At 39.1% G+C, this 14913-nt stretch overlaps 1 protein-coding gene across 1 annotated transcript in view; it reads right to left on the minus strand.

The window, feature by feature from the left end:
* NSMCE2 (NSE2 (MMS21) homolog, SMC5-SMC6 complex SUMO ligase) overlaps window positions 1-14908 on the minus strand; it is a 125456-nt gene extending 110548 nt beyond the window's left edge. The window contains exons 1-2 of the mRNA XM_083855053.1: window positions 14759-14908; window positions 11223-11370 (exon numbers count right to left, since the gene is read on the minus strand). Of these exons, the coding sequence (XP_083711179.1) occupies window positions 11223-11370; window positions 14759-14869 (259 nt within the window). The 5' untranslated portion in view covers window positions 14870-14908. The remainder of the gene's footprint in view (window positions 1-11222; window positions 11371-14758) is intronic.
* Between the last annotated feature and the right edge of the window lie 5 nt (window positions 14909-14913).

The following is a 14913-nucleotide window of genomic DNA, read 5'->3' on the forward strand; positions in this document are numbered from 1 at the left end:
AACCACAGGACTATGATTGAGATTTGTGTGGCTAACATGCACCAGTTGAGAGATTTTATCTCCTTTATACTGTATGTTTTTCAATTTTGTTCAATTTAAAATCTGTTTTTCTATAAAAGTGATTGAGCCAAGCCTGTAGATGAAAGTATATTCAGGGGAGAAGTCTTGATTACCTTGAGACATCAGACCAGACTACACACCTCTAACAAAGCATAGATAAAACCTAAAAACACCAAGAAAGTATGGAATTTGAATGAGTTACGGCATACCTAATTCTCTCAAAAACAGCTGTGAATTAGATCCACACCCACAAGTAATAAACTTTAAGAAATGAAGTCTTGTGAAAATGTCACATTAATCTACCCATGCAGTAAATGTCTACTCACCCACTACTTACTAAGATGATTAGTAAGGAAATCACAAGTTAAACTTTATTCATCTGAAGAAAAATAGGAAAGAGGTTGCAAGGTTGATTTAAGTCAGAAGACATTATTGTCACTTGACATTTACATGCAATGTATAATTCCATTCCCACTTACAGTCTGGGGAAAGCCTGTTAAAATTACTTCCTTAATGTGTGAACACTTCTTTGAATTGTGTTCTTTTCATCTGCCACCTTCTCCTTAAGCCAGCTGGCTCCTTTTGTTAAGTCTTTTTTAATAGCAAAGTTCATTATATGTAATTCAGAGAGCACTTTGAGATTGTCATCTTCTATTGAGTGCTACTGCATATTTCAGAGCACTCTATAGTATCTGTTGATAATGTCAAAAAGGCAAACGGTTCACACACATGTGCTGAACAGCTCCAGCAAGGGACTGATTGCAATGACCACATCTATCTTCTCATTTTCATCCACATGGACCAGTCTTCCTTCCATTTATATGCCAGACTACTCTTCCCCTTTGTAAAAGCTTCATGGCAACTACAGAAGTTACATGGAAACACTATTAGGAAGGCATTCAAATATCTTTTGTCATCTAGAGACTGATCAGTATACTGTCCTGCTTAATCCTACTGCTGTGGCTTTCTTATTTCTTACTATTCCTTGTCCTTCATTACACATTTCTTTACCACTTACTCCTCTCCTCTTCTATTCCTTCTCATCCAGGTCTGCCATTCCCACTGTTTTTTTCCTGAGCACTTGCTAGCCAACTTTTTGATTCTTTTTCTATGTGCAAGTGCCCTAGTGATCTTCTCAGTGATCACAATCTTTGGGGATCACCTCTCACTTTCTCCCATCCTTTTATGTAATAACAGCTCTAACAGACTCATAGCTGTTGGTTTTCTTTTATTGGCATAAAGGTCCACTAGCAACAACAACAACAACAACAACAAAAAAAAAAACTCAAACTGAAACAACAATAACAAAAAGAGTGCAAGTTGCCCAGTCATTAATAGTAACTGCTGTGTACTGCACAGTTTGGGAACCAACCTAACATAAACACTGCCTGAGGGTGGCTGGTCAGCGTGAGTGACAACAGTGACTTGGTTACTATGTGCACTACACAAAAGGCTGTGCTGTATGATGCTCATCAGTCATGTCAGACCCTTGTTCAATGGCAAAGAGGGGTACAGGGATTATTCTGGGTTTTAGATTTTTTTTTTTTAGAAGGGGCTGAATGTATGCTGACAATTTGGCAGATGAGTCCCTATCTTTAACAGCACATAGTGTATAATTCAGGCAAAGCACGAGACTAAATCCTGCTAATTGCACTGTCCTTCAATAAGCTCTCAGAGTATTTCAAAGAAAGAGCAACACAAATTACTCATGCCTGGAAAGGTGACTTGCTCATGATCCTACCACTACCATCTTTAAGATTTCTGAACATACTGGGCTCTTTGATTATCAGATAGAAATGTAAGATCTAGTGCCTGAAAACTGAAACACAAAAGAAAGCACAAGGTTGAACTGTTTATTCAGAAATAGGATAGATTCTTCAGTTGACCTCTTGCTGAACTGTGGGTTTCACTGTAAATTTTCTTTCTGTAAGCAGTTCTAGTAGCACATTTTTTGAATCAGTGTAATTTTTTTTCTCTTCACATAGTATTATCCCACTAATAAACACCAAAGTACCCTCCTGTAGACATGGTTGTGGATCCATTCATAAACTTCATCTAAGAGCAAATCTTCACTTAATGCCTTGTGTGTATTTTAGTGGTTCAAACCATTTCGTATCACCTGTAATTGTGGCATCTCACCTACAGTGGTTATACTTCCTATTTGTCAATTCACAAAAGGCAAGGATGATACCTTTGCTGGTCTGCTGTCTTCTGCTGCCTTCTATTTCCCTGGTACACATTTTTCCTGACTATCTATCTCCTACTTTTTCCAATCACCTACATTTTTACAATCACCACATTACAGACAATTGACGTTGTTTTTAGATCCTTGTAACATAATTTCCCCAGGCACAGATGATGCAAGAAAAACCAGAAGTGAGTATCTACCCAGAAGTTTGAGATATTCGTACATCCTCACAAAACATTTCTGACACCTTTTTTATAGAAGGCAAACTTGCTTTTTGTGAACTCCAGTGACTCCCTCAACGCCACAGTGTGATGCCAGTTTGCAAGCACAGTTAGTCCCAGCCTTGAGGACTCAGAAAAATTAGACTCAAGAGTACCTCAGTAATTTCATCTCATTCATATAATGCTATTATGTGTTCCTTGTTCTTCATTCTAGAGAAAATGATAAACAAAATGAGATGGGAAACAAAATAATCTATGAAAATTATAATTAAAAGTATTTTAAAACTCCAATTCAGACCACCAACCCCTGCCTATCCTTCAATGGATGGTATTTTTCATAGGTTTCAGTGTCAGTAAGGAACATGAAAGTCTTACACACAATTCTAACTGAAAAAGCAAACATTCCCCTTTAAATTCCTGGAATTAGATTAGTACATATTACATTTTTCATTTTTTTGGAGCATCAGTGTGGTATGTAACATTGGTGTAAATTTCATAAAACATGTCATAAAGCCTGGATTTGAGTCAGAGGGCTGTTTTTATCTTTTACTGAAAGTTTTTAAAACATCTAGTAATTATTTCTATGTTCACTTACAAAAAAAAGTTATTTGAGTAACAAAAAAACCAAGATAAAAACTAGTAACAAGTTATTGAATTCTCAAAGAGATGAGCAAAGAGACAGGAAAAGGAAGGGAAAAAAATTTTGAAAAGTGTCCTGAATCTATTCGTAGGGATCTGGATGAAGTTTCAGAATGATCACATCTACATAAGGGCTTCTTTCATGTTTTGACCAAACACTGAGAACATGTCATAAAGTAAATTACTCAGATAAAATATTCCTCTTTGGCTTTTGTTCAAAAAGGTTGATTTATCTTTGTGCTGAAGAGCCCACACAAGACCTCTGCAGTACTTCATAGTATTTCTAGGCTGGAACAGACCATCAGCATCATTCTGTTCTGATTTCATGCACAGCAGAGGCCAAAGAACCTCACCCAGCAATTTCAAGCCTATAACTCACAGCTGCAAGCCCACTCATTCTCTCAAGGTTAACATCACTACTACACAGAGGGTCTCCAAAAAGGTCTTTACAGCATTTAAATCCCACTTATGATCTATTTTGAAGACTACTGAGATTTTTATGAGGTCTAGGACAGAGAAATTTATAGTCACTATGGGTACATGAGGTAACCCACCAGGTGACTGCAAATCTCTCTGACTCACAATGACCTTTGAGGGAGAAAACTACCCACTGCCTTAGAAAAATACATAAGAAACTGGAATAAATATTTGCACATCCATATGCATGTATTTGACATCAGACACAATGCAAATACCACCCACCAAAATCTGTGAAATAAAACTGTGCAGTTTTCATCTGACCACACATAAGAGCTCTGACAAAACCTGGGACTGTCCAGCTCTGACCTCCTGCTCAGGTGCACACTGTCAGTACATTTCCATAAGAACACACTAAGGACACTAATTCAGCAAGCTAAGCTTTAAATCAAGCCTGGATTTCACTCTGAATAATACTCTCTAGATCATAGCAGCCTCACGCAAGAATAAATGTATAAAATGCAATGATCTGTATTGATCTCATAATATAAATTTTCTTTCTATTAATCTTAATCCTCCATTTATATTTTATTGTCACTGAATGCAAGAGTGCAGTGAAAAGGCACCAACACCTCTAGATCCATTCCAGGAGCGAGCTCGAGTGCTACAGCAGGTGAAGCAAAAAGGAAAGCCTCTGCTGCCACCTAATGGTTTCTCTGTCCTTAAAACTGCTGAAGTTGAGAAACAAAGATACTTGGATGCATCCAAACTGAAAAAGAGCTACCAGAACAAAAACACGCTGCTAAAGACAATAATATAGCTGCTTAATATAGCTTGTTACAGCTTAATATAGCAGCTTTCCCCTCACTGCACTGTGTTCTTCTTGCAGTCAAAATTACAGTGAGGAAATAGTAACAACACTACATATTTGTTTCTTCCCACTTTGGAAGATTACAGACTACAGTCAGAGTGGTTTTGGATAAATATAAAAGAACAAAAATCTTTTATTACAAGTCATATTTTTCCAGATTTTGAAACAAGGCACATTTCCAAATTCTCCTTTTTTGGACTGCTTCTTTGAAGAACAGCTTCCAGAATCAACCAGTGTGTTCCAGCAATGGGCTCATCAGTGCTGGATAGAAACATTGTAAGTAAAGAGAGGTACAAAAAAAATTAACCCAACTGTCTCTTCTCAAAATCCTTACATTGTCCGCAGAGCACAGTGCAAAAATGTAACCTTTTTGTTTTCAGAAAAGCATTTCACAAGAACTCAACCAGTCTTTCTTGTTTCAAAGAATAAAATTACTTGAAGAAATACTCCAAGTGTAACCATGTACTTACCCACTTCAAAACCCCATATCTTTCTCATTATTAGCTGAAAGTTTAAATACCTGTAAAACAATACAAGAAGCACAGCACAACAGAAGCATAAATTAAGATTAAAAGCATATCTTTACTAAAATGATTAATCTTAAGGGAGGGATTTGAAGGAAAGGAAAATTAGTATTTTTGAGAAAGAGAATCTGGAACATTTTATTTCCCATACCACAAAATACAAACTTCTTTTGGACAACAGAAAAGAACTTCCCCAAGAAAGATGTAATTTTGGTGCCTACACTGAGTTTGTGCATGTCACCAATCAGCACCACAGACATTGGTGTAGCAACAAAGCAGATCAGTGAACAAACAGCTTCTGGCAGAGAAAAACCTGCGGTTAGAATAAAACTTCCTCTGTGAACAGCATAGTATCATGAGGGAATTCTTGCAGATTCACAGGAAGCATCTAACAGAGTCTAACACAGAAGGATGAACTTCATGCATCATTGGCCTCTCTTCACTTTCTACAGTACCTCCTCATAACTAGATAACATTTCTGTATAGCAAGTGTCAATGAAAAGCCATTTATCTCCAGGATGGACTTTGACATTCTACACTCACATTCTCCAACAAGAAAACAGAAAATCTACACTTAGGTTCTCCAGCAAGAAAAACCTGTATTCCTACAGTGCATATAAATCTGTTTGCTACTCTTACCTCTTCACAAGCACCTTCACATATACATGGACCTGTAGTGTTTTCAGGACTTAAGAGTGAAAACCAAAGTCTGATTTCTGTTGAATAGTCCCTGCAACAAGGAGCACAGCTTTGACCATTACGAGGCCACTGTGAGGTGGAGACCTGACCAAACCACTGTTCACATGTGATAGAAGGCAGGATGTGCAAAAAAACATCTTGACATGGCTTATCTTGCCTGGACAAGAACAGGGCAGCAAGGCAAAGTTTATCCTGCTCATTTCCTCAGTCAGGACCTTCATGCTCACACCTCTTATTTCAGCAATTCACAAAGTGTCATTCCAGCCTATTTCCTACAGCCTGTTCTCAGGACAAGTACCTTATGTTTTGATTATTTTTATGAAGCACAATGATCTCTAAAACCATGGAAACTAAGAGACCATAAACATTTTAGAAGCACAGGTGTGTCAGCAGGTTGATTTCCAGATCCCACAACAATTACATCGTAGTCATTTCATGCACAAGAACTTTGTCAATGTCAAGATTCATGCTATGGTAGGATACTGCAGGAGTCCTGCATGTGAATTTCCAAGGAAAAATAAGCTAGGGAAAAAAAGAACAAAGAAAACAAATTAAATCATTTGATATTCAAGCACAGCTACAGAGTCCATTTTCATACTGGAGTTTATACCATTCCAAGTAGAATGGTTTAGGTTAATGGCAGAGGAACTTAGATGGAAAGGGTCCCTCTCTCTGGGATGAACAAACTTACAATGCTCAAGTCTGACTGGTTTAGGCTGCTGCAATGGGTTTAGAAAGTCACTGCAAAGAACAGTGGATATTCCATATAAACTCATCCAACTGTCTATGAAAAAGCTGGCAGTAACTTCATAAAACAAGGCTAACTGCCACCTCTGTATGCTCCACACTTCTTCCTATGTCAACAACCCTCAGCAACATTTAGAGCTGTTCTTGTTAAAACCCTACTAAGTGAGCAGTCAGGTAAGTCAAAGTAATGTGGGTATTCTCACAGGGTTAAATCCACATGGAAAGAAGATCCTACATTAGCAGCTACTGTTTAACTAGTACGGAACAGGCACGATGACACAAGTGGATCTCAATCAGCTGGAGATGAGAAAGCAGTCAGAAAAGGAGGACATTGCACATCTGAGATGTAGTGCAGCACACATGAAGAAAAGCAGAGGCAGCCCTGGGACAAGGGGAACAGACAAATGAGTTAAGCAGACAGAATTGAGGTAAACTCTGCTGGCAGAAGGAGCAGGTTATGCAATGAGCAGACAGGAATAAAAAGTCAGAGCTGTAACTCTAACTTAATCTGGGGAACATGACACAGAATTGTATCACAAACATTTTTAAGACCCCTGAGCCTGTTCTGTACACAGTGGGGAGCAGAAAAACCCTTCAAAGGATGGTAAGAAAACAGGAGGAATTCTCAAGCAGATCCTGACAGTGCTACAGGAAGATCACTGCTATGTGACACAGACGGCAAACACCCAGGGGCAGCAGCTGACCATGACATTTTCAGAAAGTTTTTAAGAAAAGGAAGCTCTTTTTTTTTTCCTCAAGTGAGATTAGAATTCATCTGCAGTAACTGCTTCACAAAAATAGCTATTCCACACTTCATGGCCTCTACACTTCACAGTGGGAAAGTGATCTGTGGTTGGAAGAATGTCCCAGACATCAAGGAAGCATCTTGCTTTCTACTAGAAAATCCATTCAGCTAATTAGACAAAACCCTAACTGCTCATCTTTTAAATGCTTTTCAAAAAGTTTTATGCTAAGAAATTCTTATCTTTATTTCCCGTTTGTACTGGACAATCCTCCCAGCTTTGACTCCAACCCAGACAAAAGTAACACCCCATCTAAGAGCAGCTGTTGGACTGGAAGCTTGGAAATGACTGAGTTAGATTTCTTCATTTCAATATCCACAGCTCTCCACACTTTACAATCCCATATTCTTGAGAAAGTTCTGCTGAAGAGTCACCTGAAACTGCCATCCTCAGCAAACTGACCAAATTTACAACCAAAAGCTTTGAGCAAAGCTGGGAATGGATGTCTGTCATGGATATGCCAGATTTGTCCTGGGCAAGTATATTCTTACCATAATCAGCATATCAGTCAACATGGAATTGTAGGTTTCACTAATTCCAAAAACAGAGACTAAAACTTATTGTTGAAGTATTTGTCATGGATGTTCATCAGTGCTTTCTAACTCTATAGAATTACTCCAAGTAGGTAAGTAAAGACAGTTCAGCGACCAAGAGAAGTTAAATTAGCAGTGCTAACACCTGTTCCTCTGTGTGCAGAGGTGTCAACACACAGCTCAAAGTTCAATACTCAAAGCATGACAATTCAGAGATGTTGCCAAACAAGTACTTGTGACAAGTGACTTAATGAATTCTTATTCTGCACACACACTACTAAAGCTCAAAACCAGAATGAGGCAAGATTTAGGAAGCTGCAAATGATAGTAGAACTGAGATGATTTTATTTGCATTATAACTGATTTTGAACCATGGCATCTTCAAATTCTCAAATCTATTAGGTCTCCAATTCAGCAAAGGCTATAAGCATGTGCTTTGGCTTTAAAATATTCAGACCCTGGGTAGGTTGGTGGACCACTCACAAATATCAATGTGTCCTTTCCTTCAGTATTTTACTAGGCTGGGCCACAGAATGTCCAAGAGTATTTTGAGCACAGGCAGGACAAATTGAAACTAAGTGTGCACAGTCTGTTTTTTTGCTTACATCATTTATTCATATAGTAACTTTCAAAACGCTTCTATACAACAACGGTGTTCTTTAAAGAAGAGAAAAATACAACCATTAGACAACGTCAGTATCTAAAAGATAATCGGCAGGAGGACTGAGAAAGACAAAAGATTTATCTTTCTTTTTCACTCATTAAATAAAATGAGCTTTTAAATTGGCTGTTTCCCTTTCACTTCAGCTTGCTGAAACTGATTTTCCTCTCTAGATACAAATCCTTAACCCCTTCCAGGATCTTTCAAAATTCTGTCTCTTTGCCAGCACATGCTCATAACCAATGCTCAATGATGAAAGTCAGCAGGTTCTCAATTGACAGGGAAATCTTAACAATTTAACTTCATGGACATCAATAAAACCCTGTAAAAAATAAGAGATTTCCATGATCAGATACATTAAAATTATTCTGCACACTGTTGCTATTATTAATAATAGCATGATTAATTATAGCCTGATTAATTATAGCCTTATTTTTCTAGAGATTGTACAACTGCATAAATGAGCAATGACCCAAATACTGAACACAAGTAATTTCTTTAATAAAATTATACAGGAGTAGAACAAAATAAAAATTTAATGAATACATTTAACAGCATATGTTTTCAGGATTTTGTTTGAGGAAAAATCACTCTCTGAACTAACTTTGCTGTCTTTTCAGTTATCTTAAGAATCAAATGTAATTTTTCTCATGAACTTGCTATGAAAAATTTTGTTACTATTCACAAATACAGCATTATCCATTATGAAAAACTGAAGGAACAAAACACACCCACAGAAAAAGTGCTTGTAAACTAAACTAAACAGTTGCAAGAGAATTCTTTGCTTCCACAAAGCCTGGCAATGAAACCTGTTAAAAGCTGGACAGTCAAATTTTGCAAAGGAAATTAAAGCAAATTGCAAATGTGACCGGAAGAAGAACACAGAGTATTATCTAACTCTGTCTCAAAATTTAAGTAGTATTTTGCCTCAGAACATGAAGGCAAAGTAGGATAGATGAGCAGCAGTTCTAGAAACAGAAATTGCCATGTGTGAGCTGGAGGTAAGAGCTGAACAGTCAAGTCCTGCAGATCAGATGATGCTAATTCTAAAACACTGAGAATTTACCAAAGCATGTCATCCCACAGAAGCCTGGTATCTTTCTTGATGGCATTCTGTAAGAAGCAAAAGAACTTGAAGTTCAAGCAGAGTAGGCAGGGGAATGAAAACCAAACCTTACAAAAGTGAAGACCTTCACTATTTGTTCATTCCATGTAAACACATCTGCAAGGAAAGGGGTAAGAGTGAAGAAGACAGCTGCTGTAGGTAAAAACTGCAGTTTAGGAACAGAAGATCAAAGAAGTATGACCTACAAATCCTACAACTCTGGAATACCTTCTCTGTAGTGCAACGGGACGGACTATGATAATAGACTGTGCTTGATACTTCTACAACCCTGATTCAACAGGAAAGTTGCCTCTGCTAGAATAAAACGTGTTATGCTCAAGGTGGGAGCTGTTTTCCAGTCACATGTTGTAACTTAACTGTAACCAGGTATTTCATCAGGAGTAATCTTCTCCTCTCAGGACAGAATGCTAAAAATGGTCCTTTTGGTTACTGACTTAAATGAACAAAATAATTTCAAGCTTTTAATTAAAGATTAATGTGTCAGAAGCAGTTAAATGAGGAAGAGACATTTCCTAGGAGTACAAGGCACAGACTTGCAACTGCAGACCTGCACAGTTGAGCTTAAGTTGCCTTACACCCTTCCCAATAGGAATGCAACAGGGGCTTCTACTGAAAAGTGAAATTAATAAAAACTTTTAATTTGTGTTTAATTAATTTCTGCGGTCTTGGGGATGAAAGAATTCAATATATTCAATGTACTTCCATGCATTACTTACGACAAAGTAGGAGAGATGGTGACTGCTAAAGCAGAAGGGAAATGGAACTGGTTACACGTGTTTTACGTCAAAGGGAATCCCCAGGTGACTGCTCAGACAAGCTTTCCATTTCCTCTTCCTGCTAAAAATGACATGTCAATTGTCTCTAACAGCAGTATGGATAAAAAAGGTGAAAGGAGAGAGAACTATCACACTAGTCAATGAGAAAAACATTACTCTTGATTGTATGTAATCTCCTTGGCTTAGTTGTGTGCAAGATTTATCATGAACAGCAGAACTTTTCTTTCAGAAGATTCTTGTTCTCCACTCTTCACTCTTTATTAAAACTATCAGGGGTTTGGAGCTTTAAAGTTTTTATTTTTCCCTAGTGAAAACATTAACACAGATCTAAATGGGTCAGCTAATGTTTGTCTTTGAAAAGTAGCTTTGCAGTGCTCCTTTCATTGTGAAATAGCAATTACAAGACTGTCAGCAGTAATTAGACTTAAAATACCTCACTTTGCAAATGTCCAAATTGAAGCACCCTAAAAAAGGCCTGATTTTCAGGAGAGACAGCATTTAAAAAACTGCATCTCCTAACAGGTGTCTCAAGCTTTGTATTCAAAATCTTTAACATCATTTTAATACATGCTTTTCTGAATGTCAAATAAAACACACACAAAGAAGCAGTATGAGAATGAAAACTCACTTTATTCACCCACTTAAGGGGCCTTCTCCATCTCATTCAGCAATGTTAAAGTTTCTACAAAACTGTAGGGTAACAATCACTGGAGCACACTTAGTCCTGGGTGTCACAAAAGCAGGAACAATGGTTGCCAGGTATTTACATTCTCACTGAATTTATCATTGAAATTAAATCTTTCATTTACGTGAAATGATTGTAATGAAAGCACCCCAGCCAAGCCAGAAGAGCTATAATAAAGATTGATATTAACAAGTAAGTAACTAAGTCAAAATATATAGGTCTGGGACTCATCTGTCAGATTCAGGACACAAAACAAGAGAGAATATACTTACTAAAACTTTCCACAAGGTCAAGGGCAACCTGAGTAGCCACATCCATTCCAGAGTCGATGTAGGACTGGCAGTTTTTCAAAGAAGAAAGAGCAGAATCGATTGCATTGAATGAGATTCTTGGACCACCTGACATCATGAAATTGGTACTCTGGAAATAACAGGGAGAACACACACATTAAAAGCAGTTTGCACACAAAAAAATTGGGAGGGAAAATGTAATTTCTAATAGATAGCTAAACATAAGGCAGTGTCAACAGAATCACTGAAGCACTAGGAAGCAGGGATGAAAACTTATCTCCCAAGACGTCAGTAATTTCAGTGAAAGCCCAGTTCATCACAGGTTTTCAATTCACCTCCTCTTCAGTATTAAGCAGAACTACACCACTAAAAGCAACTGGCAGTTCTCCTCTGCTCATTTCTACTGCTAAATCACAGTGAAACTCAAACTCCACGATTATGTCTGCTTGAAAGCTGCTGCTCTATTGCAGAGCCAAAAGAAGATCCAAAAAAGCCCATATGTCCAAAAACTTGGCTAGGTTATCTAAGCATATAATCAATTAAGCTAGGAAGAAATATAATTTCTCACATTCAATTTAGTTTCGCCAGCAGTTGGCCCTTGGAAAAAATAATCAAGCAAAGGACCTCTCTACTAAGAACACACTAAAGAGTAAAACATCTAGCATAATTTTTAAATAAAAGCCCACCTTAAACATGCTAACTACTTCTGCCAAAGATGCTACAAATTTTTGGTACTCATGTTCCATTAGCACAAAAGAAAGTCACACAAGTACCATTGTTTATGTTCCTTTCCACCCTCTGGCTCTGCAATACACACCCACAGCCTACACCCTTGTGGGGATTAATTAGCTGCTCTCTTATTAGTAGAACCTTCAAGTGCTTTTGCTTATGCTGTGCCTATCCACACTGCTCACATCCATCAGTTTCTTCTCAGAAATCCTCCAATTTCTGCTCTTCCTTCTTCATGCTTTGAAGAAGACAGACAACATATAGCTACTGTGAGAAACACGAACCTGGTGGGCAGAATTTCATACTTCAAGTTGCAGAATAGAAAAATTCTGCTTCAGCTTTTGATACACCAAAAAAAAAAATAAAAGAAAACCAGACATAATAAAGCAGAACTCTTAGATGGACAGGATTGCTGCATTAGTCCATGTAAAGAACAATTAGTCTGTTCAAGAACTATATTGAGATGCCATTGGGGGAGATAGAGAACAGAATCCACAAATTTGGGGTATGCCAGAAGGGTAAGAGTTGTTCTAGCAGTAACTGCCTTTAACAGGCTATAATACAGCAGCAATCTGGAAAACATCTAAATAGAAAGCACCATGCTTTTCCCAAGTTTTGTATACCTAAGGCTGTCTCTCTCTACTGCTCTCCCTGAGACTCCAGAACTACACCTTGTGCTCCCCCTAACCTGAACAACATTGCCACATTCCTCGCAAGTACCACGCAGACTATGAAACCTGAATACCTGCTGTCTCCTAATGTTTATTTCCTATAATTTTCCTTTTTTTTCCATTTATAAAATGTGCTTGGCCAGTCAACACTATCTTTTAGTACATTATCTTTAGGTCATGTGCTTCCAGCAACATTTTAACAACAGTTCAACCTCACCACAAATTGAACTTCTTAATTACATGCAAATCTATCTTCTCTTCTATCCCCTTCTAAAGGTTCATCTTTCCACAGATGCAGCAGGTTTCAACTACACCTCTTGTCATATCAGCTCATGCTCTCCTTGACAGAAGACTGTGACTGCTAGAGGCTGTCAAGCTGACAACAGAAGACAAAGGAAAAGTTCCTTACAGAACTCCCTGAAAGTAAAGAAAAATAATGCCTCTTGAAGATTTAATAACAAACTCCTTCAGATAGTACATTATTTAACTTTTTTTTGAATACTTGTTTGCTATCTTAGCAAGACTGTTTGTCTAGAACATCTGTGATCCAAACATACACTATTGAATAGTCACATAAAATCATGTTTGCAGCTTTATCTTTCTGAGCCCATTTTGTGCATCAAAGTTAACACAGAGAGCCTAATTCTCCTCTTGAACTTGGTAAACCTCACTGAGAAAGCCTGCTGTTCTTTTGGAAATTTCACAGATACACACTGTGAAAGCAGGAATCTGAAAAAAAACAAACAACAGTGAAAAGTTAAAAACGCTCCTTCATTCTCATGAGCAAACTGCACAGGAGCAGAAGTTACTGGTTATGACATTAAATCATATCATTGCAGTGGTAGGTTCACCCAAATTTGTCTTTTGGAAAGTAATTTCTTTTGGATGAATTTTCCTTTTTGTTTTTGAATAGAAGATTATTTTATTAGAAACTGGTTATAATCCCATAATGCCTCAGCCTACTTGACAGGGGAAAGCAGTGGGATATACCCTCAGCAGTGCATGGGAAAAAAAACCAACAAATTACCAGGAGACAAAATAGCAACTTTTACTTGCAAACTTTAGAATATTCAAGTAGAATAAGGTACTTGGCAAATTTTAAAACATCCAGACAAAATAAGGATGACTTTAGCTCAGCGCACTTTAACTTCTCCAGACACAAGAACACACTGGAATTTTTCGGTCCGGCTTATGACATATTTTGAGAAGAAGGTGTAAAAAAAAACAGAGAAAGAAAAACAAAACAGAGAGATGGTCAGCACCCCAGGATCCAGCAGTGTCACAGCAGCTTCTAAACCCCCGGAACTGGAGCATGTTTGGCACATGTCTTGTTTTCCTTTTATCTTCCCTGCTCTGCCACTTCAGGGCTTACAGGCCCTGTTCTCCCACCACTTCCCAGCCGGCTGTTCTGAGCTGTTCCTCGGGTCTCCTACAGATCCCAAGGCAAAGATCTCACTCTTGAACTTCCTAAGTGAATTCTCCAAGTTCAGCTTGGAGCTGTCCATTCTACCCGCCAAGAGAAGAAAGAGCACACACTCCTCGCTGGAATGGGTTTCACCGCAGTGTTTCCAACACACTCTTTTCTGCCAGGAAGGTCTTCAAGGGATGCACCAAAGCACTCAATACCTGCAACCCCCAGCCCTCTCACTTCTGGAAAACAACCTCCACGCTGAATGGGAGACTATCGAGAGCATTTTTTTTTTTTTTCAAATGGTCCAGGCAGGATAAAGAACCAAAAACCCTACAGCTTCTATTCTGCTCCCTATTTTTAACACTTGAAGAAATCACCTAAACTTTCAAAGCTTCAATACCTCACACTATGAAGCAGAGGTAAGAAAAAAAAGCATTATTCGCTCCTAGAGGTGCCCAGCGCTCTCCGGGCACCGGGATCAGTGTCCCGGCGCGCTGGGTGAGGCGCTGCCCGGGGATCTGTGGCCGATCCCTCCCTGCCGGGCCGTGGGGAGCGGGGCCCGCCCCGCAGGACGCCCCGCACTGCCGGGGCCCTCCGGCCGCCTCAGCCTGTGCCGGGCAGCCCCGCACAGGGGACACGGCCCCGCACCCGCCCCGCCCGGAGAGTCCTGTCCCGGGCCCGGCGGGGACAGCCCCCTGGTCGCTCACCTGGTCCCCGCAGCTCCCGAGCGCGGCTGTCCCGGCCGGCGGTAGGGGCGGGCGGGCGGCAGCGTCGGGCAGCGGGGCGGGCGGAACAGCCTCATCAGCCGGCGCCGTCATGTGATGGGAGGGCTCGCTCACGTCGTCGGGAGCGCCATCGCCTC

Source organism: Zosterops lateralis, assembly GCF_965231275.1.
Source record: "Zosterops lateralis genome assembly, chromosome: 1".
Taxonomy (NCBI): Eukaryota; Metazoa; Chordata; class Aves; order Passeriformes; family Zosteropidae; genus Zosterops; species Zosterops lateralis.